The sequence below is a fragment of the Pelecanus crispus genome, chromosome 1 (assembly GCF_030463565.1).
Source record: "Pelecanus crispus isolate bPelCri1 chromosome 1, bPelCri1.pri, whole genome shotgun sequence".
NCBI lineage: Eukaryota > Metazoa > Chordata > Aves > Pelecaniformes > Pelecanidae > Pelecanus > Pelecanus crispus.
Genome location: NC_134643.1, coordinates 4,725,413 through 4,752,803, shown reverse-complemented (window position 1 = coordinate 4,752,803; position 27,391 = coordinate 4,725,413). Strand labels below are relative to the sequence as shown.

Here is a 27,391-nt window from a genome sequence, read left to right as displayed (position 1 = left end):
CATTTCTAGGGATACACAGTAGACATGAGTCACAGGATTTTTTTCTCTCTTTCTGTCCTCTCCTGTCTTCCCCAGAAACCTAATGGTTTTCTTCTCTTGTAAGCGCAGTATCCGAGAGGGTCTATGAGTCTTCACTGTTTACCTGAAAACTCAGCCTGGTTGTTAGCTAACGTACCCAGCAGCTCAAACAGGAAGGAGAGTCTTCCTACACTGTCCATTGTATAGATCAGCCTTATGTAGGGTAACAAATTTAGGGAAACCTCCTGGGAATCCTCCAGTGCCGAAATCTTTATCAGAGAATAGCTGCAACTGGCTGCATGGGCCATCTGTTTGCCAATGTGTCAGAAAGTGTTGCAGTGCAAGTGGTCAGTACTTGTGAATATTCAGACCAGAACAGTTGGTGTTTCAGCCCCACTGCTAACTGCAGCTCTTTGTCTTCATTTTATAAAACAGGAAGAAGGAGAAGATCTCACCATATCCCAGACACAAGCAAAACAACAACGTGCTGTGACCTGGCTATGCAATAACAGAAACTTGTTCTGAGTTTTACAGTCATCCTAGACTTGTGCATAGGGGGCTGATGGAAACTCATCGCTCCATGCTGCTGGGTAAGAGAGAAGACACTCAAGCAAAGAGATATGTCTCGGTTTCTCAAATTTTCCTCTGTCCTTGATGGTCTTGCCTCCTGTCTCCTTGAACAGAGAGTCCAAGTTTTAAAGTCAGCCAAGCTAGAGGAGCAGTTATCCTAATTCTTTCAGCTGAGAAAATCCTTTCCATGTTGTCCACAACTGTGATGAAAAGAGAGGCCTCTCTTGCCAGAGACTGAAGTTGTCTGTCAGGAAAATACTATTACAGGTAAGAAAATGCCATTCCCAGCAAAGAATCTGGATCTTTTTCTGTGTGAGGCTAGAGAAGCTGCCCTTGGGATAGAGCATTTTATGTGTAAAAAGGAGAAGAGATTTGGGCTACATCCCACACCATGAGTTGTTCAACTTTTTGCTGTTGTAGTTGAACAATATATTGTTGTCAATATATTTGACAAGTAACAGCTGGTGATAGGACTCAGGTCTTTTAACTTTGGTGGTCCAAGACATAGAGCTCTGCAGCTGAGTTCAAAGTGCCTCTTGCTCCCCATTGACTAGAAAGGGAGCCAGGAATGACAAGCTCAGAAGTTGACACAAAAGTTGGGTGGTAAATCCCACTCCTTGGGCCCAGATGGCACAATGATGGGCACCAGCTATAGCAGTTCATAATTTCTGGTTTCACTAAATCTTCTCTCTGGAAGCTCTGAAAGAGCCTACAGAGAAGACCAACCCAAAGGCTTTGTTGTGTTTCCTGGCATCTTGATTTTATATGTTTCTGTTTTCAGCTGCTTAAAATTATCCTGAGATCCATTTTTTTTTCCTCCATTCTCTACACAGTGTGGTTCATATGAGCTGAATTTTCTCTTTGTAGCTTCACTTATGAATACAGGTCAGCACCCAGGCAGCTGAATGCCTGAGATCATTTCCATGCTGTATATAAATAGTATGCAGTTACTTCACAGTTTCATGTTCAGCTTGCAGGCTTCCAACAGCCTGGTATTCCCGAAACCCTTTCTATTCTCATAGCATTCTGGTTCTTGAGCGTGTGATTCAACATAAATTACAGTAGAGGTTATCTCAGCCAAGAAAGTCTCGATTTGGCTTCTGTGTATTGTCATTCTTGTTCCTGACAGCTGGCGTCAAGACACTAGTACTCAAGGCTGCTGTTGCGGGTCTTTCCAGCCCTGCGATGAGTTTAGCTACGTGGTTAAGCTGACAGCCGAGTTACGCTACCTTACACACGTTAAGTAGCACTTGGTCAGTCCATCGTCTTGCTAGACAGTGGAGGAAGTCAGAGAGTCTCCAGCTGGATGGATGACTAACGGCCGGCGTACCCCTGTCTGACGGAGATAAGAGGCTGGTTAAAACCGAGGGAATTTTTAGACTCTTCCCAAATATCGCCTGTCTTTTGTTTGACACAGGACTTGTCATGTCTCCCTTTCTGCGTATTGGTTTATCCAACTACGACAGTGGCCCTTACCTGCCATCCCAGGGGGAGGTGATTAACCCTTACTGTGCTGTGATGGTTAAAGAAGCTGTGGAGTCAGGTAAGTGGGGAGATGTTAAATATGCATGTGAGCTTTTATAAGACATGTGTGTCCATTACTGTGTCATTACTGATGTGTAGAAAGCACATTGGTATATCTTTATAAAGGTTTGTGAAGGGCCTTTTGTGTCTCGGCACAGTACAAGTTCGGGTTTGGCATGGCCTGCAAGACAATCTGATTTTACAATGATGCTTAACAAGTCTATGTCTTCAGTTTGAGGTTATTATCAACTGAATTACAGGTCCCAGCGTGTGATAGAGCAGACGAGCTGAGCTGTATTTGGTTTCACTTTTATATGAGTAGCTGTTGGTTTGTCAGTGGGACTCCGGACAGATGAAATCTGGGTGTCCTAGAAGTATCCTGGGAGGGCTGTCTTTGTTTATCACATTTTTTTGAGGAACTGACAGGTCCAGCAACTTCCACCATTTAAAAAAAAAAAAAGCTCTCAAACAGCCCCAGTCTTTGCAGAGAGAGTTAATTTCTCTGTGTAATTGCTGTACTATGTAAAATGTTTGAAAGTGAAACCTCCTGCTAAGCTGTTCCTGTGTCTGGATGTATGGATTGTTGCACACTTTTCCTGATTGAACAACATTGATGAGTCCTCATTGGGAAAAGATTTCTTATATGTTTTATGCATGAAAATAGTCCCAGTGAGAGGATGAAAAGTTCTTCAGTTCTGCTTTTCAAGAATCATGAAGATCAAGAGCTTCGGTGTTAGGGAATTCCTCATACTGGCTGTTATTTATGTTAAATCTTTGATAAATTGCTAACTTGATTGCTGTGATTCTTTTAAAAATTAAGTCAACTCAAAAATACCTTTTTATACCTTCAGAAACACCATTACTCTAACCTCTAGAGGATGTTATAGTTTTTAAAAAAAGAAATTTTAGAATTTTAAAACAATTCATTGTTTCATTTTTTGTTTGCCTGTTTATTTGTTTTTTAAAAAAGAGTCAGCATTTATCACATTGAACTTTGTCTTGGCTTAAATTATTTAGATTTATTATGTAAATATTATCTAAATATTATTATGATGATTATTCGAGAATCATTTAGATGAATCTCGAAGATGTGGTGGTGACTGGTAAATTCAAAGGGAAAGAAAATACTGCATGACAAGATATCCCTAAGATCTCACTTTTTACTGAAAATATGTCCTATGTCAGCTCTGTGCGGGGCTTGGCTGTTAATGAGGCCTTTGAAAGCCATCACTCAAATTGAAGTCTCTTGTCAGTTCAAAAGTGAATAAAACCAATTTGGTCAGCACAGACCTACATTTATTCATCTCACACAGGGCTGAAAGCGTTTTCTGGTGTCTAACAAACAAAAATGTTCTAACTAAGGGATACAATTTTTGTGCTCCTGGGAGATGATAATGATGATGATGATGATATAAATAATAATAATAATAAGTACCTCTACCAACAAGAAATAATTAAGTGTGTATGGGGGAAATTTTCTCCATCAGTGAAGACTGAATATAGGAAAAATTATGTCCTTCTATTAGAAGATTTCTGTTTGCTGGGGTGTAATTGCACTCGTCTAGCAGTTGCTCAGAGTATGGTGGGGCAGCCAGAGGGGCTTCTCATGATGTCAGTGACAGCAGCAGGAAACCCCTGAGATTGATTCATCTCAGAATCCCTTCTTAGGGTAGGTTGAATCACCCTGGCTGGTGTTAATCTGCCTGCTGGTGAAGGGTGTCTAAACGTGTAGATAGCTAACCTTACCTTAAGGTGACTAAGACAAGATGAGGCCATGGTGGGATCCATCTCCCCTATTCCAGTCTTCTGGAAGGATATTGATGTCTGAGCAAGTCAGCTGTCTTCATATTATAGCCCAAGGGAACAAACAGGGATTTCTGTGGTGGGATTCATCTCATCCTGAGCAAGACATCCATAATGGGTCTGATGAATCACACGCTAGAAAAGCCCACTACTCTCCATTGACTCCAAGAGCAATTTAGACAGTCCACTCAGAGGTACACATCTGATGTTCAGTGAGATGAGCCTGACTCTAAATGCAAGAGATGCTCTCAACATGACTATCCCAAGGAGCTGTCACGCTCAAACAGGCTTCGAGAAGGCAAAAGGCAATGAAGGTCTGAGGACAAACATTAGCTGAGTATATTTGAAATAGCTGCATCCCCGCTTTGTGATTTTTTTGATCATAGTTTGCTCTCTGGTTGCCTGGTTTCACAAAGAGCTTGCTACTCAGTGGTAATGGGATTAAAATAAAAATTTATATTGATGCCCTGATATGCAGATTTTGGCTAAAGTGACATGTCTATGGAGCAGAAGTGAATCAGCTGCAAAGCTGATAAAAGATGCAAACAAACCTGACTCCCAGCCTTGTGCTCTGACACATGGCCATTAAGATTTCTTCAGGGCAAATGATTGCTATATAGTGGTGAGTGCAGAACGTAGGGCAGGACGTGCCTAAACCCAGAGCTGAATCCAGGATAGATCCAGTCCCAAACCCCTGCAAGCTCTGTGCTGGAACTGTTTTAGTAGATGACTCTGCTCTGACTTTTGCAATGTCCTATTACAGATCGGATATATATAGAACACGTGTAGCATTAGCAAAGCATGAGGATATGGGGTTTTCTTTTGGGGGTGTGTGTCTTTTTTTGAAAACGGAGCATTGGTTGATGATAGATGTGTTTAATTCCTCCAAAAAGGGAGCTTGAATCTACCTTTGGGTTCATGCCAAAGGCTGTCCCTTGTCCACCACCTGAGATGAATAAGTCATTGGGACAGAGGACCCCAAGGGTCTGGGATTAATGCACATCATCTGTGGTCACAAGGGTGTCACAACAAGGGCACCCTAAGAAATTTCAGAAGCTCAGGAAAGATACTGGGCAGCCTTTTTTTTTTTTTTTTACCACTTGTTCATTTTGTAAAAGGGATCCTGGTATATTATGATATAATCTTTGAAAAAAAAAAAAACCCCAACCCAAAAAAACCCCCAAACCTGCCTCAATGTAGTTAGAAGTGTTACAGCAATTTGTTACTAAAGACAAACCATTTCAGAGATCATAGGCGCCTCTGAGGTATTAAAAAATCTGCCCTTTAAAAATGGCTTCTGCCTTCACCAACCACCTGGCTCGGTGCCATTTTACCACCTGTCTTGGTGACATTTGCTTCATGAAACATCCTGCTCCATGTTTGAACTCAGCAAGCCTCCAGGAAAAGTGCTCCCAGCTACAGTGGAAGCTGCTGCCCAGGAAACACAGATGTTATTTTATTTTTTCAGGAACCCAGGGTTAGATTAATCCCTGGCAGAATTCCACAGACGTCAGCGGGGATGCGCCGGGGGTGACTGTCTGATCCCATATATTGGCCAGTTCATTCACATTCCAGGGTCTGTTTATTTAAGCCATATGTTTTGGAGAGCAATGCAAACGAAAGCACTTGTTTTGCAAGTGCTGTTTCACATCCATGGAGTTTCACTGATTTGGCAAAGAAGTAATGATCCTTACTGAGATTTCTGTTCTCTGTGATGCTGGGAAGTTTATGTCTCATTTTTATGTCTCATTTTGTCTGCTTTTGTTGAAAGAGTGCATTGAATATATATTTGCAAGCTTGATGGAAACGAGTTAAGCCTGCAGGCAATGAGCTCAGTATTTGAGTGCCTAAATCTGCATGTGTGAAAAGTCCACCTCACTTAACTGATACAGTTGGATTCACCTTAGATTGAGGTGCTGTAAACTTTGGGGAAAATGAATTTGAACCTAAGATTTAGCTGCACAACCACTTGTCATACCGGGCAGGACAAGTGTGAGAAGTGATTTTACGCTGCAGGAATGATCTCCACTCAGTCTTGCAATGCAGACCCGTGCTGATGGTCAGAGCAGACTGCAGCTTTAATCAAGTTTATGTGATCAAACCAAGTGCAAAACCGCTTTGTGAGAGCCAGGTGTTGGGTCGTGGGATGAAATTTCGGCAAGTCAGTATTGGTTGCAGGATCCTGCATGCCTCTCCTCAGGAAGGTACTTTCTCAACCCAGATCTATCTAGTGGCTGTGGCAGTTGTTTCTCCTTTCATAGGAAACCAGTGTATGGGGTGGTGAAGGGAGATTCTTGTTATAATCTCACAGCCCTGATATTTGTTCTCTCCCCAATAAACATTCTCTCATTTCTGGAGATTAATATTACACAATCAGGAGTCACTGTTTACTTTTTTCTCCTTCTCTCCTGCCTCCAATAACTTTGGATCTTGTTTACCAGTTTTAACCCATCCTGAAGGTGTGTAAATGAAAGCTGAGTGGAGGAATTAGTCCTCCCATCTAGGGAAAAATTTTTCTCCAGCACGTGCATTAATGCATGAGGAAGAGGTGCAGGAAAAGTTTGCTAGGTTGAAAACTCTACACCACTGTGGATATTGTTGCAAGTCTGCAAGACAGTTCATATATTAACATCCCTGAGTTAGCTGAGATGTAGCATCTGACTGGACGTGCGCTCCAGCTGAATCTTAATCATAAAGTGCATTCAGCTTTTGGGGGGATTGAAGCAAACCTGTTTCATTTTTCATTGCTGTGGGACAGATGATACATGTAGCTGATTATCTGTGATGAGATTCACCTGATTAGAAGTGGGTATCTATGGTGTCAGTCTCTGTATTTGAAGTCTACTCAATAGAGTTAATGGAGTCAAGGGTGGAAATTATCTTTTCTGAGGTAGATTTGTCAAATTAATACACCCTAACTCCATTGATTTTTATTGTTCATATTCGCTTCACTGGCTCTGAATGGACCCAATGTTCAGACAGCTCAGATATGAGCATACAAATTGTAGACACCTAAAGTGAGATGAATCCCATCCTAGGTTTCACTTCACATGGTAACCTTGTAAGACACTCTAACATGATCCATTACACACCCTGCCTGGAGAGAGATCTCAAAGTGGGTAAATAACACAGATCTGTCTCACCACTGTAGAGTGGTGGCCTTAGTGCAGATGAGAAGCAAGTCCAGTCGATCCAAACCACTTCTTGTTGACAGAAAATGGCCAAGTGTACGTGCAGAAGAAGCCCACCATGTACCCACCCTGGAACAGCACTTTCGATGCCCACATCAACAACGGCAGGGTCATGCACATCGTCGTCAAGGACAAAAGTGCCGAAATGGTTTCAGAGACCACGGTGGAACTCAAGGTGCTGGCGGAGAGGTGCAAAAAGAGCAATGGGAAGACAGAGATATGGGTGAGCATCGTTATCTCCTCTTGCAGGATGTGATGGGGAGTTGCTGTGGGGTAGAGGACTTCCTTGTGTCCGTGCCAGCCTGTGACTGTAAAGAGCAGGGCAGCAGGAACTGGCTGCCATCCAAGGAATAATGTTTTGAGTCTACTTGGGTATGACTTGAAGGAAAGTTTTCCATGCATATCAGAAAAAAAGAGCACGGCACATTTATATTACCTGCTGCTGTTATATTGAAACATATGCCCTCTGTTAGCAAGGATTCTGGTTCAGGTGAGCCATGCCCACGTATTAATCTTTGCTTAGGAAACCTGTTGGGAACGAATGGTAATATGAGTGGCTAAATGTGAATTATTTTATGTGCTCTGGGGAAACAGCTTTAAAAATTTAATCTAATATCAAGTAACCGATTCACAGCTGCCTGACTTCAGAGTTATGTGAGAGGAACTCCTTTAAAATCATTGGAGTTATAGTGGAGTAAATTTGAAGTAACAGTCTTCATAAGGATGCTAAATGTAAGGTTGTGTTCCCTGGTATTCCAAGCAAGAAAGTTCTTGATAATAGTCTCTAACATGTAATATTCGGTAGACATGCCATGAATAACAATAAAGTGGAAAAACATTTGGAGGGAAACTGATTTCCTGGAATTTTTTTGTTTTGTTTTATTTCTCATGCCAGTTCTCAGGCTAAGCTGCTTGGATTAAACAGAGAGTAGAAAAGTCAAAAAGGCCTTTGTCACTTAGCAGACCTAAGGGCAAGATTTGGTAGAGATTTTCACATTTAACACATAACTTGGAAGGGATTGAGATACTTAGAGATGGAATTGAAAACCAAAAGGGTCTGCTTGGCATGACTCCAACCCCAGACTTCAAAGCCATGGGAGGCAGTAGTCTGGTGAGGAGGGGAGGGGGCACATGGTCTGGGGTACTGCTTGTCTGCAGCAAGGGTAACAGACCCGAGGTCAAGTGGAGTTGGGAGACCCTGGTCCTGTTGTGTCCCAGCCTGGTAGCAGCTCCTGAGATCTCCCCCCTTACTCCCCAATACAAGTTACCACCTGGCGGGGTGGTCCCAAATATCTCATCCTGCAAGGGTCATGAGAAGAAAGATTAACATTTTTCTCATTTTTCTGTGCATGGACTCTGTTTCACCTGGAAGGTAGAGAGGTAACCTTGCTCAGGCCGTGCTGGAGGTGGGTGCAAAGGCACTGTTGCGGTTGTCTGGCTGAAGAAATCCTTGAATATAGGTCGTCTTATTCCTAGGCAAGTGGATTCAGATTTACAAAGGCAGCTATGGATGGAGGCTCAGACAAGTGGGAATTTCCAGGTCCAGTGGGAAAGCCCAAAAAATGCCTGAGTAAACTTGTGGCATCACTCATATTGACCGTAATGGAAGTTAGACTTGCAGAACCAAATGTCTAAAAGATTGCAGCATCTTTTAGGTACCTGTCTTAAGTTAGCTGTTTTTTTTGAGGTTCTCCCACTTCCCCCTTGCAGGATCCACTGGGAACTAGTGGTTTTCTCTATAGAAAGTGCTGGTCCTGAGCTGGTATCTAAAAACCTACCTACAGCTTAAATGGTTTAGTCACATTTATCTCTTCTATTATGCCGCCCCAAGAGTTTGATAAGAGGTGGTCTAGCCTCCTCTCTCTATAGTTGCTTCTACCCTGCCTTGTTGCCCCGCACAGGTATGAGCAACCCAAAAATTAGTGCTCATTGGCATTCATCAATTCCCACTGGGAAAAGGAGATAGTTTGAGTCATCTGAAATGATTGTTGCTTCTTTGAATGACTCTTTAATGATTGCACTGGTCTTTTTTTCTTGTTTTTCACTTATCTCAACCAGCTAGAACTGAAACCTCAAGGCCGAATGCTGATGAATGCAAGATACTTCCTGGAAATAAGTGGCAAGTGATTTTGTTAATTTTGTTAATTGATAGATGTGAGTTCTGGTTATGTGGGGCAGACATGGTGTCTTCACTGAAAGCAGTGCCTATGTTATTACTGATTTATTCATAGGAACTGTCATAACAGTTTGAAACGAACACTCCAGAAAAGCAATTTCTATTGTATGGTGGGGATGAAGATTGACTGTTCTTCTGTGATTTGCAAGGCAGATTTTTGGCCGTTTTACCACCAAAATGGTAGATTTTCTCATTATGCTAAGACAGAATAGATACATAAGGAGCCAGCTCCCTCTGAGATCATTCTACTTGTATGTATGCATGTAATGTGCCGTGGTGTGCATTATAGTGCAGATGTAAAGGTTGGGATACAACTTACGGTTGAAAACACCTAAGTATACTTGTTACTTGGGCTTTTAAGATCAAGAGCAATCTAGGCAAGACAGGAAAAGAACCTAGAGAGCGATTCATGTGATCAAATGCAGGTTTCTGCTGCAAGGTGAGCTGAGTCACTCACTGGGCTCCATTGCCTGCTCCAGCTAGACCTCCAGGGATGTGGCAGCAGCTTAGTCACCCTGGACAGGGGGGACACCATCGTTTATGTGTCTTCACTGGGAACCAAATCCCACCTGCAGAGTTCAATGCCCGTGAGAAATGCATTTTGCTTTGCTGAAAAGAGTGGGTTGCAATCCAAATGCTCAGTCTTATTCTCCTGTCATTGATGCCAAAGTTCTTGCTGCCTTTCACAGACGTGGGGTGAAGCTGTAAGGTGTAGATATCTAGAAGGACCTTTCATTTACAGAAACATAGAAGCACTGAAAACAGCTAATAGAATGTCCATACTGATTTTTTTCTTCATCCATTCCTACCTTTAATATAGAATAGACTATTGTTACCTCCTTGTATGTTGTAAGGTATCAGAGAGGCCAAAGCATAGAAAATGTAAATTGTGTTTGTATTACAAATAGCAAGATCAGCATCGGATCACACAGGGGGCCAGTTTCCACAGAATACTTCCGTAACTTGCTGTGTAATGCATGAGTAAAACAAAAGAGAGATTGACAGTGAGATATTGTGTGCATATCTAGATTTGTAGACACAAGCACATATATATATGTGCACATGTGTATATGCATGTGTAGTCAGAATTGGCTTGTTTGCTGTTCTGAAATGTTTAAATGTGACCTGGGAATAATGGCATGGACACAGCAAACAGCAAAGCAATTGTTGGCATGCAAAAATATGAAAAAGAATATCCTAGGAACATACATATGTTCTTGCTCACACACACGTACGTGCACACATAAAGGATACAACAGCATCATGAAGATTCAAGGGAGCTCAGATTCCCAAGTTTAAAGTCATTTTAGTGTCTTTGTAGAAATGGTAGATAAAAAAACATCCAAACAAGCCTTGTGTAGGTTTCAGAAAACGGTATTTCTTAAAAATATTAATTTCCATGAGTGAATCATTAGCTTCAGTCACTTAGTGTTTTGGCAGCTGCATTTTATCAAGGCGCCTGATCAGGACAGGGTACCCTAATAAACCTTCTGTTTCCTTTCCCCCCAGATGCAAAGGACCTGGCTGACTGTGAGACTGAAGGCTTTTTCTCCTTGCACCAGCGCAGGGGAGCCATCAAACAGGCCAAAATCCATAATGTCAAGTGTCACGAGTTCACAGCCACCTTCTTTCCACAACCCACCTTCTGCTCTGTCTGTCATGAGTTTGTATGGTAAATGAAAATAAACCTATGCATCTTCTCTTTTTAACCTGAGTTGCGTAGATGTGGTGCTTAGGGACACAGTTAGTGGTGCACTTGGCAGTGTTAGGTTTACGGTTGGACTCAATGATCTTAAAGGTCTTTTCCAACATAAATGATTCTATGATTCAATGATTCTCCAGTGGATATCTGTGCTCCTGCTGTCAGTAGACAGCAGGACTGGACCCTTGGCATCTTATCTGTAGACTTCCTGCATCACTTCAAGGATGTGGTTCACAGTTGTAATTCCAACTGTGAAAATTCCCTTCATTTTTGTTTATTTTTATAAATATTTTTGTCTTTGGCCAAATGCACAGACATGTCTCATCAGCCTAGTTTGCTATTTGGATATTGTGAAATTCACAACGTGAATATGTGCTGAAAAGACTGTGAAAACCACAGAGAATCACTCCACAGTCAGATTGAATGAAGATATTTAGATTAGAGAAGCTCTATAAAGACTGATAAAAAGCAAAGCTATTTTATTCTGTTTCTTTCATAAATGTTGCTCTCCTTTCTTCTGTTGAGGCTTTCAGAAAATTCAGAATTAACTATTTCTCTGATTATTTCAGGGGTCTGAATAAACAAGGCTATCAATGCAGACGTAAGAAACTTTTTTGATTTTGTTACTATCATTATTTACTTGATCCTTTCCTAAGGAATTTTTTTATTAACACCATGACGCACTTGTTCTTTCAGAATGTAATGCTGCCATTCATAAGAAGTGCATTGATAAAGTAATAGCCAAGTGTACAGGATCAGCAATCAATAGCAGAGAAACAATGGTATGTATTATTATTTGGTTGCTTTTAAAAAACTTGGGCGCCATTCAGATCTGTCCTGCATTGCTGTAAAACAACTTCTGATGAAGCAAAAGGTGCTACTGAACTAAAGGCTGTGTGATCTGATCTGTGCCCTTTGGTTTTTGCGTTCCTGGTGGTTTCATTTACCTCCTACTTCTGATTTACTCAAATGCAGCAGCTGAATAAGCAGTTGCTGAGTCAGGACTGACATTTTTCTAATGTATGAAGTACAGCTCAGAAGGAAGTTGTGGACATGAGGTGGAGATTTACTGGAGGAAATTCTTCACTACATGATGTTAGGCAGGATGTCACACTGAATTTTCAGAGCAGTACTTTAACATCCCACTCTGTGTTATCTGAGATTTCCAGTCAGTGGAAGATCTAGCATCTCCACTATTATTTATTTTATTTTTCTCATATCAGTTTATAATAAACCTTCTTTTTTGGTGGGCAAAAGTGGAACTTAAACTCTTGATAAGACTATTCCCTTTTTCCTAATTGTGTCCCACAGCTTCTATTTCCTTCCAGTCCTACCCTGGCTTCTGTTCTCCTTTTACAGTCTTTAGAAATGAGATTCATCTCACCTGTCTTCTGACATCTCCAGGGTAGAGGTATCCAACTTTGTAATCACCTTTGACTCCCTATAAACTAAAAGAAGAAAAATAGGCTCTTCCAAAGAGTGATTCACGACAACAAATTTTTAGAAGTACCCCTGTTTTTCCATTGAGCATTAAGGGAATCTGGGCGCATAGCTGAGGTGCAAGTTGTCTGGTCAGATAAATCAAGCCCAGGGATTAAATTACACAATTCCCACTGAATTGTACAGATATTATGTATCAAAATTTACCTTTGTATATCTGAATGATAGTTATAGATGGTTTCTTCTTGGTGGTCATACTGAAAAGGCAGTAGACCTCCCAACTTCTGTGGTACAAGCCTGGGGGCTGTTGGTTTTCCATACAGAGCTGATGTGGAGAGGAGTGAATTGCCAACACGGCTTTTCTCTTGCAGTTCCATAAAGAGCGGTTCAAGATTGACATGCCTCACCGCTTCAAAGTCTACAACTACAAGAGCCCGACTTTCTGTGAGCACTGCGGCACGCTGCTCTGGGGCCTTGCACGGCAAGGACTGAAGTGTGATGGTGAGTCCCTGATGTATGTGGCACGAGCTGAGCATGGGAGTGGGCCACTGCCTTTAGAGGGTTGCAGTCTGAAGAGCCAAATCTCATTTATCACACTTCTCAAGACCTGTATGAGATTGCATCCAGGGTGGTGAAGGAATGATCAAGAGGACCATCCTTCAAGGAAGATCATTCTTCAAGGAGGACAACAACTGTCTGTATACAGAAAGATATGTGGTCCACGAGGCTGAAGAGTCACTTTCCAGAGAGGCAAAGAACATCTCAGAGACACTGCTGATCTTCCAAAATCACTTCAAGTATCAACTTGCATGCTCTATTTCCACTATCAGTCAGACCCAAGACACTTCACCATCTTCATAATCCTATACCAATGGGGAGATCCTGTTCTGTGATTATGGATTATCTCTGAGCTGATAGACTGGTGACTTTTGGTAGGCTGTAGCTGCAAAGGCTGATGGATTTGGAAATGCAACCTTTTGCCCAGAATAAGATATAAAAAAACTTTGTCTCCATAAGGAACCAAAAAATGACCTGAGTGCCATCTCATGAGACATAAATGGTGCCCAAGCTTTGAGCTGCTTACGTGGTTGATCTCTGCCCTTGGCCAACAGCAGCACATATTCCTGCCCAACCTGATGTCAAACGCTTTACAGCCTGACTATCCTTTGTTGGCCTGACACCTCATGTTCTTTCTTTCAGCATGCGGCATGAATGTCCATCACAAGTGCCAGACAAAAGTAGCAAACCTTTGTGGAGTTAACCAGAAACTAATGGCTGAAGCTCTGGCAATGATAGAGAGCACCCAGCAGGTAAATACTTTAAGCCTTGAGTGACCTGGAGAAAGGAGGATCAATTGTTCAAAGTTTGTTTCAGTACAAGAAATAAGGGCTTTGGCTGGAGCACTGTGGGTAGCAAGTTCAAAGTAAAGACTAGGAAATGGGTCCTTCATGGAATAGGTAGTGAAGCTCATCTCACCACTTTGTGGAGGCTGAAAGTTTTCATGGATTCAAGTGACAATCTCCAGTGTTCATAGAAGAAAAATCCATTCAGGAATAATAAAATTATTAATTTTAATAGAAAAACACTGCCTTTGAATCAGGAAATCTCTGAGCTGCATATCTCTGGAGATAGAGAGAATATTCTGAGTAGATGACTTTGCATGTCTGCACTCTTCTATCTTTACCTGGTGTCTGCTTGACCCCCGTTGCAGACGGGACACGACCTGGATGGACTCTTGCTCTGATTCAATACGGTTGTAGTTACATTATGTTCATAACTGAGGTTGTGTAACAGGGCCCAAGACAAAGTCAGAGGAACTTGGTTTGGGTCCTTTTGCTGTCACTACCTTGCTCCATGCTTGTGACTTAGCAATTTGTTCTGTGACTCTCTGATCTGTTTGGATGAAACTCCCCAGAGCATGGACTCTCATGATGAGATCTCGACCTTGGGGAGAGGATCTAGATACTACTGTTATATAAACAACACTGTATGAACACAGAAAACTGAATTAAAATAAGGAAAAATAGCTTGTCACAAGCCCCAAACCATAAAAGAATTTAGAGATTCTCATTCAAAATCAGGATTGTTAGGATGCCTCTCAGCTCTTGAGTAACCTCAGAGAGGGACAAAATCCATAGGTACCTAGTCCTCCATATTTAGGTTACTCAGGTATCCCAAGGCAACATCTTCATCCCTACAGCAGGTGTTTTTCCATCTATGCCTTCCTGAGGGGCTATCTACTAGGTTTAGCTCTGCATATTTCTCACCTTTATGTGATAAATAGTGCTGCCAAACCTCCAAAGGGGAGTTTTTTCTGCTCTTTCTTCTCTGTTTTCTACCTTCTGTCTCTCTACAGTTCCTTGCACTGTATACTTGGAGTCACCATTGAGAGGTGAAGAGGGAAAACATTAGATACTTTCTCCAAAATACTCTTCTAATCTCCAGAAATTTAGGCTTTGGGGACTTCTTGAGCCATAGGTGAAGTCTTAGTGTTTAGTAGCCCTCAGAGGATTTATCTTTTGTGCTTTTGTCTCATTACCCTTGAATCCAGACAAACTTACCTTCTGCAACATCCTGGTGCAAGGAGTCCTTCAGAGTGACACCCAGACACTGTACAGGGATAACACTGCAGCATGTTCCAGCCTCTAGTATTTTTCCAGATTTCTTTTCAAAGACAACTACTAGGAAGGAGGTTGTGAATTAAAATGCCATTTGTGTGGATAGTCAGGGACTCAGACCCCTGTGCAAAATAAGGGCTCTCTATATTGGCAGTACAAAGACCTGTTAACACCTACACACATCTTACAGAAGGCTGTGGGTTCCTCGAGGTTACCAAACCCCTAAATGTTAGGTACAGAGATGCTCTTCTCATAAGCAAAGACCTCTTCTAGATCTTGGCTTCTGTGACAGTCACACTCAAGAAGCCACAGAGTCCATAAACTCAGAACATGACATTTGGCTCAAAAGTAATTTGCTGTTTTCTGTAATCCAGGCTCGCAGTCAGCGTGACACTGAACAGATCTCCAGGGATGGACCTCTTGAAATTGGCTTCCCAATTCCTGTGAAGGAGGTAACACCGCTTCAGGCATTGCCAGCATCTACAACAGGAAAAAAAGGTAGTTTCCCCCAGTGGTATGGGATAGCAGGCTTTGTTAATTTTTTGGTTCGCACATGGTTAAGTGGAGGTGACAAGGATGGGGAATTTATTAGCCATTGAATCTTTCATGAATCTTTCCAGCCTAGAGCAAGACATGCCCTTTCTCATCCCAGGATATCAAGAACTCTTCCCAGCCACATCACTTGGGCATGACAGATACCCTAGATCTCAGTCTGGTTCCTTTCCTTTCTGTAAACGTGCACTTCCCCGTGCCATTCCAACCTCTGGTGACGAGACACCAACCACCACTCATTCAGCTAACCCCTAAACTCTCTTTCTGACCCTGTGCTTGAGCACACCTCATACCTCCACTGGCAACAATGTGTTTATTCCCTTCGTGGGACTCGGAGACTGTAAAATCTGAGAATTTTAAAGAGAAACCAAGTTCTAAACAGGAGATGGGGAGTCTTTCTGATCACCATAGCCAATTCCCTTTCTGATTTCATATTTTTGGGTGGGGGTTGACATCCAGTAACTTTGAAAACTATTGACAGATCCCCACTTCATTAACCCAGGAGCTGATCTAGCTGTCACGGCCCTCTGTGCTACAAGAGCAGTCATTTAGGAGGGTGAATGAGAGATCAGGAAGAGCACTGATTAACAGACCTTGGACAAAGCCACTGGGGGCTTAGTGGCCTAAAACAAAAATTACAGTCTCCTGGGGAGATCCCTTGTTTGTCTGCTTTGTGCTTGAGTCACATAACTCTGGATATTAGGAGCAAAAATGTCACCATTTTCGTTAGACCCATGTGGCCCACGTAAAAGGCCATTCCAGGATCCCTCCAGCTTCATGGTTCATGGTACCTCTCCAAGAACTGTACTGTAACTGCAGCAGACCTATGATGGCACTAACACAGTGCTTTTCTGCCTCCCACAAGCTTTAAAATTCAGAAAGGGGAGGGGAAAAAAGAAGAGTACAAGTGAATCAATACTTAAAGCTAGCAAGGACTGGGACAGTGGGTCCTCAGCTCCAACCCTAATCAAAGGTCAAGCTGAGACCCCAGACCCCGCCATCATCCATTTTTTCAATGCAAGTTAATACTGCCCTGTGTGGAGATACTAACCTGGAAACTGGACCTAGAGCAAAATGTCAGAAGGCACCAGTTAAAGCATGGCAGAGCCACATTATACCAGTGCTCTCGGTTTGATACTGTGCAGCACAAGGCTACCAAGCCTCAAAGGCTGGTTTTGGTACCATCTGAGCTAAGGGGACAGTGCCCTTTGGCCCCCAAGGGGAAATAAATGATGTCCCAATCTGTGCTTATTTTCTTTCTTTTCTACAAGTAGAACTGGCTATGCTGATGTAAATCAGTAAAGCCCCAAATGGTTGCAAATCTGGTTTACCTGTGGGTCTCTTTGTCTGCTGAGTAGTGTTCTTGCAATCTAGGACAGTACAGAAAATGTGCACTTGAGTGCATGGGATAAATCCAGTACGGGACTGAATCGCTAGAAGTTCACGTAGATCTAAGTGAATGGACTATTGAAGAAACTGAGTAGTTCTACTCCAGGACAGCTGGAGTACTTGATCAGAGCTTCACATCCAGAGCAGGGACCCAATATGAAAATGCTGTCCCATCTTTTCACATGCTAGCTTTGCCAAGGGTCTTGAAAAGGCCTCAAAAAAATGGGACCACATTGTAACAGCAGCCAGCAAGAGGGAATGAAGAACTCAGCTGGCCAGAAATGAAGGTTTTGGTCATGTTTTGCTGCCATAAAACAGAAAGACAGATGAAGGAGTTTCTAAAGTGGGAGTAATGCCACTGAAGAAGGTGGAGTTACGCTGGAGTAAAATTTCCTCTAGAGAGAAAGCAATGTGGGAGCAAAGCCAGTATACTTAGTAGATGTGGCCACTACATCACCATTTATTTTAAATACCATTTTAAAACTCTAAACTCAATACCTGTAAGTGTTCTGGGGATTTTCTGCTCATTTCCAGAGGTTTATGTGAATGTTTTGATGTGTGTTGCAGAGCCACAGGGCATCTCCTGGGAGACCCCCGTGGAGGGCACAGTGAAGGGGGAGTCTCTAATAGAGTCGGATTTGGGAGAACAGCCCCAGGAGCAGGAAGAGCACCACGTGCAGCTAAAACTAACCATTGAAGATTTTGTCCTGCACAAGATGCTGGGGAAGGGCAGTTTTGGCAAGGTAAGCATGAGGGGACTAGACGCTACTGCATAGATCTGCATATTGCTTGTTATGGCACTAAATAGCATGTGGTTTGAGGGTCACTTAGGAAAAAACATCTCCAAGCCCTCAAAGAACCCTTGCTCTGGCATGGCTGAGTCTTGAACTCAGTCTTCTCCTTGCCTAAGACAAAGATATTCCTTGCCCTTCCCTCTACCCTGTTAGTTTGCTGTCTCTTGAGTGCCCATGACAGGAGAGGAAAGCAGCCAAGTAAAGCTGCAACTTCCCCTTCTGTGCATGTTGACAGGGCCTGGGCATCCACAGAGAGCTGGTGGGAAAGATCTCTGTGCTGTCCCCGTTCATGCAGCTATTCCTGCCAACTTAGCTCGGAGGGAGGCAGAAGCATTAACTGAAAAGTTGAGTGTGGATCACCTCCCCTCTCCAGAGCAGCAGGACCCAAGCTGGGAATGCTAACTGCTCTTTCCCAGCTCCGATCTGTGCTGGAGCGTAAAGCAAATTTTGCAACAGCCAAGAATTTGTGCTTTTGAAACAAGAACCACCTGTTTTCAGTGGATTCATTAATCTTGATGAATTGTGGATTGTTCTTCCTTCTTGCAGATGTCCCCGGAAGGGGACTCGTGTTATTCAGTGCCAGTGCAGAGCTGCATGAAGCAATTTCAGAGGAACTCACCATTGTATTTTCACAACCAATAAGGAGAACGAGTATCATTATGTATCACATTGCTCAGATCCCACATCTTTCCAAGGTGGAAACTGTGCCTTAAAGAAGGGCTGCTTTTTGCCTGCTAAGTGAGCTGGAGCAATTGCTGCAGCCAATTCTTAAACGGGTGAAATATTTGCTGTGTTGGCTTTCCATACTTGAAAATACTTGGCATATCTACAGTTTGCATGGGAAGCAGAGCTGAGGCATCTCAGTTAGAGCTAAGCCAGAATACCCCAAAATCCACAGCCCAGACTAACATGGACTCAAGAGCATAGATGTCATAGATACATTTACGTTGGAAGGAAGTGACCTCTGGAGGTCATCTAATCCAACCTGCTGCTCAAAACAGCTCTAATCAGATGAGGTTGCTCAGGTGTTTGTCTAGTCAAGTCTTGAACTACCTCCATTGAAGCAGAGTCTGTACCTCTCTTCAGCCTCCTCTGTTAACATGGACTCTCCTGCAAGCATCTGCATCTCTCTTCAGTGCACCATGTGGGTGTGGAGCGGATGGGCTATTTCATGCCCTTCTGCAACAAACATCACCCACAAGTTTCCTGTGTAGGTGTTGCTCCTGGTGCCCTTATGTGCTTGGAGCAAGATTCACTTCCCCATAGACAGGGTGTGCAGAACTCAGTGCCCGAGGGGTCTCTCCCGCTCTGCATGGACCAGGGAGGCTGAGGGCCAGACCCATGAAGAAGCCCCCTCTGCGTGAGGTCTAGCATTGCCTACCTGCACCTTGGAAGTCATAGCACAAGTCACAAATGTACCGCGTTCCCCAGTTTCCCCAGGAGAGCACTGCCCTGCACAAAAATGGGGGTAAAAAGAGTGGCTGCAGCATCAGCACTGTTAGCATTTCTGGTCATTCACTGCAGAGACAGAGGGAGGCTCTAGGCTCTATTTTCTGTCTAGTGCTACAAAGTGAAATGCAGCAGTAGCCAAAAGGGTAAATAAAACTTTTGTCAGGGCTAAAACGTGTCTGAGCTTACTCAGTAAATAGTGTCTGGTAGAGAACTTCAAAGACCTCTTTGATGAATCTTACGTATTTATTCAGTCTATGGGAAACAGTGTCGACAGGCTGTTAGCATAAAGATCAGGACCAGCACTGCCTTCCAGCGGAGACTTTTTTGCTGCCTGGTCTTTAAAAAACCCTTCTCTGCTGCTCCACTTCGCATTTTCCCTGCCCATAGAAATAGACAGAGGTCCTAACTCCTCTGTGATGTGTTTTGCTCTTCTCAGAGAAGAAGTCCTGCAAAAGCACGAGGAACCCAGCCTGTTTGCTCAGGCCTCCTGCTAACTGGGAGGAAGGGGAGAAAGTCACATCTGATATAGATCAGTCTATCTACTGGTGGACATCAGTCTACACCTGCTGAGGATCTGGTGCAGGGCATTTGCATTTCACATGTTGACAAAGCAATATTCTATGTTTTGTTATTTGAAGTCAGAAAACAGGAAATGTGTCTCATGAGCATTTGCATAAAGATGGTTTCTGTTATCAGAAGTGTTTGGCGCTCTGACATGTCTTGTCCATACAGGTGTGTAGCCCCTGCTCTTGTAATCACCAAGACCTTCTTATCCTTCCCTGGGGTTCAGCTTCATAAAACTATTCTGGGTACGGGGAACAAACTCAAAGTCTGCAAAGTCTTAATGGCAGAACTAGGCCTTAAACACCAGCTTTTTTAAGGCCTACCATAGTGAATTCCCCAGAGCTCAGCTCCCATCCTCACATGGCTGTGTTGCCAGCTCTGAGAGAAGAGCATCACTCTTTCTGAGCAGTTGTTCCCACCCTAGGTGTTCCTTGCTGAACTGAAGAGTACAGATCAGTATTTCGCTGTGAAAGCCCTGAAGAAGGATGTGGTGCTGATGGATGATGATGTTGAATGTACGATGGTGGAGAAGAGAGTCCTCTCCTTAGCTTGGGAGCACCCATTCCTGACTCATGTCTTCTGTACGTTCCAGACCAAGGTAAGACAAGGATCTGTCACCTTCCTCCACACACTGAGGATGCTTTGCTGAGATACAGATACTCCGTGAAGTGCTTAAGTCTCCTAGATGTTAGGGAATAGTTTGGATATGAGGTGGTGCTAAGGGAAGGGATCTTCAGGTTAACCACTTGGGAAATGGCTCTAGGTGTCATCTGCCTTCCTCACATTAACATGGGGGGTGCATTTGAGGATTATGGCATCCAAGACTGATTGAGGTGGCTATGCAGAGACCCATTAAAATCTGTGTCTTGGTACCCTGGGCTGAGGACGTGCAAAGGCCACATCCACAGCCAGGGTGCAGATGTGCCCACACTGGTGTTATCTGAACCTCTTGGACCATGAAGCGGTATGCTGCAGTGACTAGCCTGGATCAGAGCAAACTCAAGAAACTCTGGTTATGGAGAATAAACATGCTGTCATTCACTTGGGAACCTCCTTTGCCCCCAGTTACTGTTAAATTGCATCAGGCTTTTCCCAGTTCATGCAGGACCACTGGTGGTGAAGGCTGCAGTTCATGGCAATGAACTACCAACTGATTAGGTTTCCAGAGCCTTTTCTACAGCCACAACCAATCATATTAACACTGAAGAACACAGAAGGCATAGAAAAAAATGATGGAAGGAAATTTGAGAGATTGTCTTGTCTGTCCAACCTACCCAAACCACTCCGGAGAGGTCTGAGAGGTGTTTGTTATCCCAAAGCTCAAATTCAGAGGAACATCACTCTCTCAAGGCTGCTTGTTCAGGGTTTTGTTAGGATGCTCCCAGTCCCCGCTCAGTCTCAGGATTTCGTGATACAAAATACTGCTCATTGTGAGTTTAGGACCTGCTCAGCAAGAAGCTTGCTGCTTCTGCAGGGTCAGGGGAAACAAATATAACCCCTGTGGTATATCCCAGTCACCCATGGGATGTGGCACCTGTTTAAAGACAGATTAAATTTATAAGAGGGAACATTTGTGAACTGCCGTAGGTGATGTGACACTAAGCCCAGGCATTCATGTTTAACCCCTGCAGGACTGTCAGTGAGGACAGCATGTCCTGGGAATGGATCCCTGCCTGGAGAGGAAAGGAACTAATTCCCTTTTTTGGGGGCTAGATTTCAGAGGAAAACATAAATGACGGAACTCCAAAAGCAAAGCAAATCAAGACTTAATTAAAAAGACAAATTATTCACAACATTCACAGCTCTCTGAGGGAGCTTATACTCCAGGGAGAGCTGCTTGTGCTGCCTGTAACTCCAGGTGCCCAAGGGGAGGTTGACTGATGGCAGCGGCTGACTTGCGTGCAGCAGCAGAACCGTGTTGTCTGTGGTCCAGCCCCAGTCCAACCCTGGTCTGGAAGCTGGAGGTCAGGTTCAGGATGGATAGTGGCACTCTGCAGCTCTGGTTTCAGGCAGTGCATGCATGCCTGTGCCCACTTCCCTCATGAGACCACAGCAAAAAGATGAGAGACCAAATGGAGTCATGCCAGGAGCCAGATGGGGTTTACTGACCATTTAAGGGGGGAACGGTGTTTCCAGCTGTGGCTGAGGCAAGGAAAACCTGCAGGATGGAAAAGCATGAGTGTCTGAAAAATTCTTGGGTGCCAGGCTCAAAAACCCAAGCGATCTTTTCCTACACTGTCTTATGGGTAGCGTCGCAGTATTGCCCTCTTGACATATAGGAAGAATCTCCATCCATCTCATCCCAAGTCAATATTGCCACTTTAAAGCTATTTGATCTCTCAATTTTACCCTCAAGTTCACAGATACAGAAGCTGGAATGTGGCTGCCCAGGCCAAAGCAGCTCTGGGATGTGATTGATTTCTAGCTTATGTTTTTCTCCTCTGACCTTTGCAAGCCAAGCGGTGATCATTCGGCTCATGAAAGTCATTCAGAGCAGGAGAGCTGTGACAAGCCACAGACAGTCTTTCACGGCTCAAAGGACAGCATGGTTCAGTCGTAATATCTTTTAGAGCAATCATTTTAGAAGCCAGGGCACGGCTGTGGAGTTCCTCTCTGGACTTTAATATTGAAAACTTGAGTTTTCAATTGAAAAATTGAATTTATTTTTTTTTTAAGATTTCACCCAATAGATAAGTAGTGTCAAACAGAAATGCATGTGTCAATGCCATCCTGAATCTCTAATGCTTTGACTTGCAAGGCTTCTGAGCTGCTTCAGGTACTGAGTGCCTCTGCAAAGCACAGTAAAACCAGGAATATTCCTACACTGAAACAAGAACCTCAGTAGTCCCCATGCCTCCAGAGGAAAAAAAAGTCGTATCATCTGTTGACAGTTCTCTGAGCTCTGGGATGAGTTTCTTCCTGACCTCAACCCAGGTAATCAGTGAATGCTGAAATATATAAAGCTTGACAGCCCTTCTGACACATTTTTGTAGGCACCAGGCACCTAATGCTCCTTTTTATTCCTATGGAGTCTGAATGATCAGTGCCTTTGAAACTCAGAATACTTGTCATGTTTTGCTACATGAGAATAAATTCAAATGCATGGGGTTTTTTCCTGATCTGTTTTTGAACTTGACTGTTTTATTTTATTGCAGTAATCTTTGCATCCAGATATTCAGCTGACATAATTATATGGTGTGAAATTTAACAACAAGCTCAGAGAGCTATTCTGTTGTATTAGATTTAAAGGAACACTGTTATGTTAAAGAGGAGGAAAAACATGTTTATAGTTCTGTGAAATCTCCAAATTAGTAATGCCAAAACAGTGAGTAGCATCCTAGTGCTTATGTTTTATTCTTCTTTTTACATTTCACTGATCTTCTGTGATAAAAATAGGCTTTCCCTTTTTGAAAGTCACTTCTGTTTCTAACTGTTTCTTTACTTCATTGACCAAATTTTTATTCACACCCTTTACCTAAATGCAAATTAAGTCCTTAGGCATTTTGGCTTGTAGTACAAAATAGCAACACAGAAGTCTATCTCAACCCAAAAGAGAAGTAATCTTTATTGCAATTTGAAAGGAAATGTTACAGAAACATTTCTTTTCTGCTTTACTAATGTATTCTATCTTTTCAAAGTCCTGGTGGTGAGCCATTTTCACATGCTCTGTTGTTTTAATGTGCTTAATGGAGACTTTAAAATCTGTTACATTGGCAGGAAGGAGAAAAGTATTGTAACTAAGAATTTAAAAATTCTTAGGCTCTGAAGTGTTTTCCATGAGTATTTTCCAGACATTTCTCATTAAAGTATCTCCTCGGAGGAAATTGAAATTACTGCAAAATTTTCCAAGGGCAATTTCAGGTTTATTCTATCTTTGTCTTGCTGGCAGAGGGACAGGGCTGAGTTCTTTGACCTGAATTAGAGCGTGTAGGTTGGCACATGTGCGTTTCACACCCGTTCGATGTTCGGCTCCATTGCCTGGCTGTGCCACAGACCTTCTGAGCAGCCCAGGATCAGGCCCACATGCCCTCCCCAGGCAATGCAGGATCCTCTCTGACCACAGCATGGCTGCAGGATGCTGATGCATTGCAGGAGAAGTCATCCTGCACAGAGGTGAGGTTGCAAGCCTTGACTTCCAGCACTGCTGAACCACTGAAGCACAACAAAACATTGGACGGACTAAACTAAAAGCACAACAAAAATCTTGGTCCAAGGATGAGGTGTCCTATGAGGACAGACAAGATACCCTTCTAGCCAGCATCCTGTTTTTGGCATTGAACAGGAAGAAAGGGTAAGGAGGAGAGTACAGGGCAACACAGTGATTTTTCCCTTGCATAAACCATCCCATGCTTTGGTGTTCAGCCATTTGGGAGACACAATATTGAAGTTTCAAGGTTTCTAGGCTAGGTCTCCATCCTCCTAATATTTTGTGGGGGATAAGTCAGTTTGGAAATGTCTGATTCAAGGCTAGTTGGCCAAATTTGAGCCAGCTGATGGGAAAGCTGAGGAAAAACTGGGAAGTTTAAGGAGGCTTTGGGGATTTTACCTCTTGCAACCAGCAGGCAGGAAAACTGGCAAGGTCTCATTCAATCCTAGCCAAAATTTTAACATGGTTCAGCAGAAATAGCAGTGTCTCAGCAGAGCTTTGGGATTTCAACAAGGTTCTGCCAGAGAGGGTATGAGCAGCTGTAATTATAACATCAAAAATATGAAGTATTTACAAGACACTTCTAGGTAGTGTCAGCCCATGCAGTATGAACAGGTGGAGTGTATTGGCAAGAAAAAGAGGAGGCCAGCTTACAAGCATAGTTTTTTTAAGTGATAGGTGATTGACATATTAAATATACATCTCCTAATTGTCTTACTGTTGTCCAGCTCTGAGGAAAATCAGCCCAAAATGCATTCAGCTTTGCCTGACATTTCTAAAAGTCTGCAGTGTAGCTGCCCTTTGTCCTGGAAAAAAGTTGACTTCTTAAAATAAAAACGTTGCTTTTTCCCCCTTAATTTTCAGCTGATAAAATATTTTTGTTTCATAAATTTGACTACTTTTTGGTTAGTTTTTGGTCTGGTGATTTTTTTTATCCCCAAGTTTTAGCAGAAATTTTTTTCCAGCCTTGAGAAATTAGTCTCTTTCCAAGATCCCACCCAATACTGATAGGGAAAGCCGCTTTCTCTTGCAAGACAGGATTGATAGTAACTCAGTTTACCACTGTGAGTGATGTACTCTGCTTGCTATGAGCTGTGAAGAAGGGTCCTGGGATCTCAGAACTCAAGTGGAAGGAGCCATGTCTGCAACTTTATGTATACATATGTATTTTTATATATGTGTATAAATATATTCATATGCTTTGTACCAAGTAGATGGGCACACAAAGCTAAGCCTCCCAAATGAGCAGTTTAACATGCAGTCAAATATGCTGACAGTGCAAAGATTAGAACAAAAAATAAATTGTGATATCAGGGACTGGATTGAATTATTTGACAGCTGTAAGAAATGCTGCCATCTCCAGAAGATAGACTGATATTACACAAGAGGGAAAATAAAAGTCTTTAAGCCAGAGAAAAAAAATAACTTGGGGTTGCTTTAATCTGTAACAAATTGGCTTCGCTCACCCCCAGATGGTGCAAATAGCAATGTTAATACCTCCTATGGTCACCTACTAGCAAGGAGTGACCCTGCGTTAGCTGTCCTTCATGGGAGTAGACACAGTGAGGAGCGCATGCATTGCTTGTTTTCCCGCTGGATGGGATGCTATGATGGGACTGCAACACTCACTGGGTGGTGTGGTGGAGAAGGGCTGAGAGGCCTTTGGCTCCCATCTATCCCATGAAATAAAATAGATCCGAAGCATGGATGAGAACCCAGGCTGGGCTGGGCTGAGCTGCATGAAAATGTGAGACAAGCATCAGCTGCACGAATTGCATGGTGTCAAACCTTTCTCTTGGCAAGGGCCAACCTAATTCAGTGGGTATGCAGTGGGTTTAGGTCACTTAATATGCCTTGTGGAGCCTTCTCCACATGGAGCCATTTGCTAGGATAACTGCTCTAAATAAGGGTAAAGCCACACTGTCCTGCAGCATTAATTGTTCCAATAGTCATCCTCCTGGAAGCCCTGGGAAGAATTTCTGCTCTTCAGTAAATGGTACTAAATTGTGTATTTGTATGTATGCAAGTGCTTTCAAATGCAAAGAAAACAAAATCTGAAAATCTCTGCAGAAATGTGCTCTGGAGGGCTTCCAGCTGGTTTGAGGATTTTAAGAGCCTGTTATAGGATGTACCTTCAAAAAAGATCAATTTAAATGCTGCCTGCTTCATACTCATTGTTTATAAAGTTGAAAGCATCTCTGATAGTGACTATTCATTCTCACAGCAGTTGTATGCAGAACAGAAGCAGGTTGGTTTAACTCCATCCCTGCCATGCCCTGGAGAGGCAGAGGGAGCAGGTGGCTCTGCAGAGAGGAGGTCAGCTCAGCACAGGCACTGAGGGACTGAGTGGGCAAGAATTTGAGTTCTTGCAGTAATCAAGTCTTTCAGCACCTGGCAGGATTGAGTTGACCAGGGAACCATGTTATTTTGTGTGCAAGGTGCACACCGGTATGTGTCTGACTGTGTGTTTTACAACATCATGTTGTACAGCTCTGTCTGCTGTAGGAGCAGCAGAGGGGTTTGTCATGTTCCCTCTGCTGCAATGGAGAAGGCCCCTGGAAGATGATCTAGAAGTAGGGAATGGCTGATATATGGATGTCCACAAGACAGCTAGTGCCAACTATCCTGGGACAGTCTCCATCACTGAGTGCAGGAAATGCCTTTACAGTCCTCCTTGGGGTCTGTGGTTGTAAAAGATGGCCCCAAACTCTGCCGAGACCAGACTCATTCTGTTCTGTTGTGCAAGTCTGGAACAATGACCAGAAGTTTGACTTGAGTGTTTGCTACCCAAGGATGCTCTCACAGGCGGTCAGCAAGTCATCTGTCATCTGTCTGCAAGGCAGACAGGTAGGGCGAAGGTGAGGGGCCCTTCCCAAGCCTCCTTCAGATCTGCATAGGTCTCATCACTGAGGAACATCATTCCTGTTTGTTTGCTTAGCGTCCCTGAGCTAGGACCATCATAAGGGATAAAGGCATGGTAAAGTCAAGCCACCACAGCTGCCACATCTTGAGAAATACCCACTCAACCCACTCTTGCCTGCTCCAGATGCTGACAGACTTCAGAGCCTGGCAGTAGCAGACAGGAGCCGTCAGATAACTTTCCCAGGACAAGAGGAAGTGTAGGTCAGAGCCTGTCTGCAAACATGTCCTCTGTGCCATTCTAACCCTTTAACCTCTAGCACACTGCTGCATTTTCAGTGGTTTCAAGCACGGGTTTTGCTGCTTCCCATTTTTAATGTGTTGCAGCTTGCACTCCTTGGTTACATCTTGATATTCATAATGATGAACTTAGGGCTGACCTCAAGCAATTTTTCTCCATGTGCAAGAAGCAAGGGAAACTTCCAAGTCTCAGAGCAGAAAACTCAGAGTGATGCTGTCTTTCTTTCCAACAGCATTTATGTACCACTCTGTAGCACCTGGTAGACTATGAACTTCAGTATTAATCGTGCCT

General features: G+C 43.2%; 1 protein-coding gene across 1 annotated transcript in view; it reads left to right on the top strand.

Annotated features, from left to right (window-relative positions):
* The first annotated feature begins 707 nt into the window (after positions 1-707).
* The window catches only part of PRKCQ (protein kinase C theta), a 44,401-nt gene continuing 17,717 nt past the window's right edge, over positions 708-27,391 (top strand). Inside the window, exons 1-12 of the mRNA XM_009478123.2 lie at positions 708-855; positions 2,006-2,131; positions 7,130-7,329; positions 9,165-9,225; positions 10,792-10,954; positions 11,554-11,585; positions 11,681-11,766; positions 12,796-12,925; positions 13,625-13,734; positions 15,417-15,540; positions 17,551-17,726; positions 20,218-20,391. Of these exons, the coding sequence (XP_009476398.2) occupies positions 2,014-2,131; positions 7,130-7,329; positions 9,165-9,225; positions 10,792-10,954; positions 11,554-11,585; positions 11,681-11,766; positions 12,796-12,925; positions 13,625-13,734; positions 15,417-15,540; positions 17,551-17,726; positions 20,218-20,391 (1,374 nt within the window). The 5' untranslated portion in view covers positions 708-855; positions 2,006-2,013. The remainder of the gene's footprint in view (positions 856-2,005; positions 2,132-7,129; positions 7,330-9,164; positions 9,226-10,791; positions 10,955-11,553; positions 11,586-11,680; positions 11,767-12,795; positions 12,926-13,624; positions 13,735-15,416; positions 15,541-17,550; positions 17,727-20,217; positions 20,392-27,391) is intronic.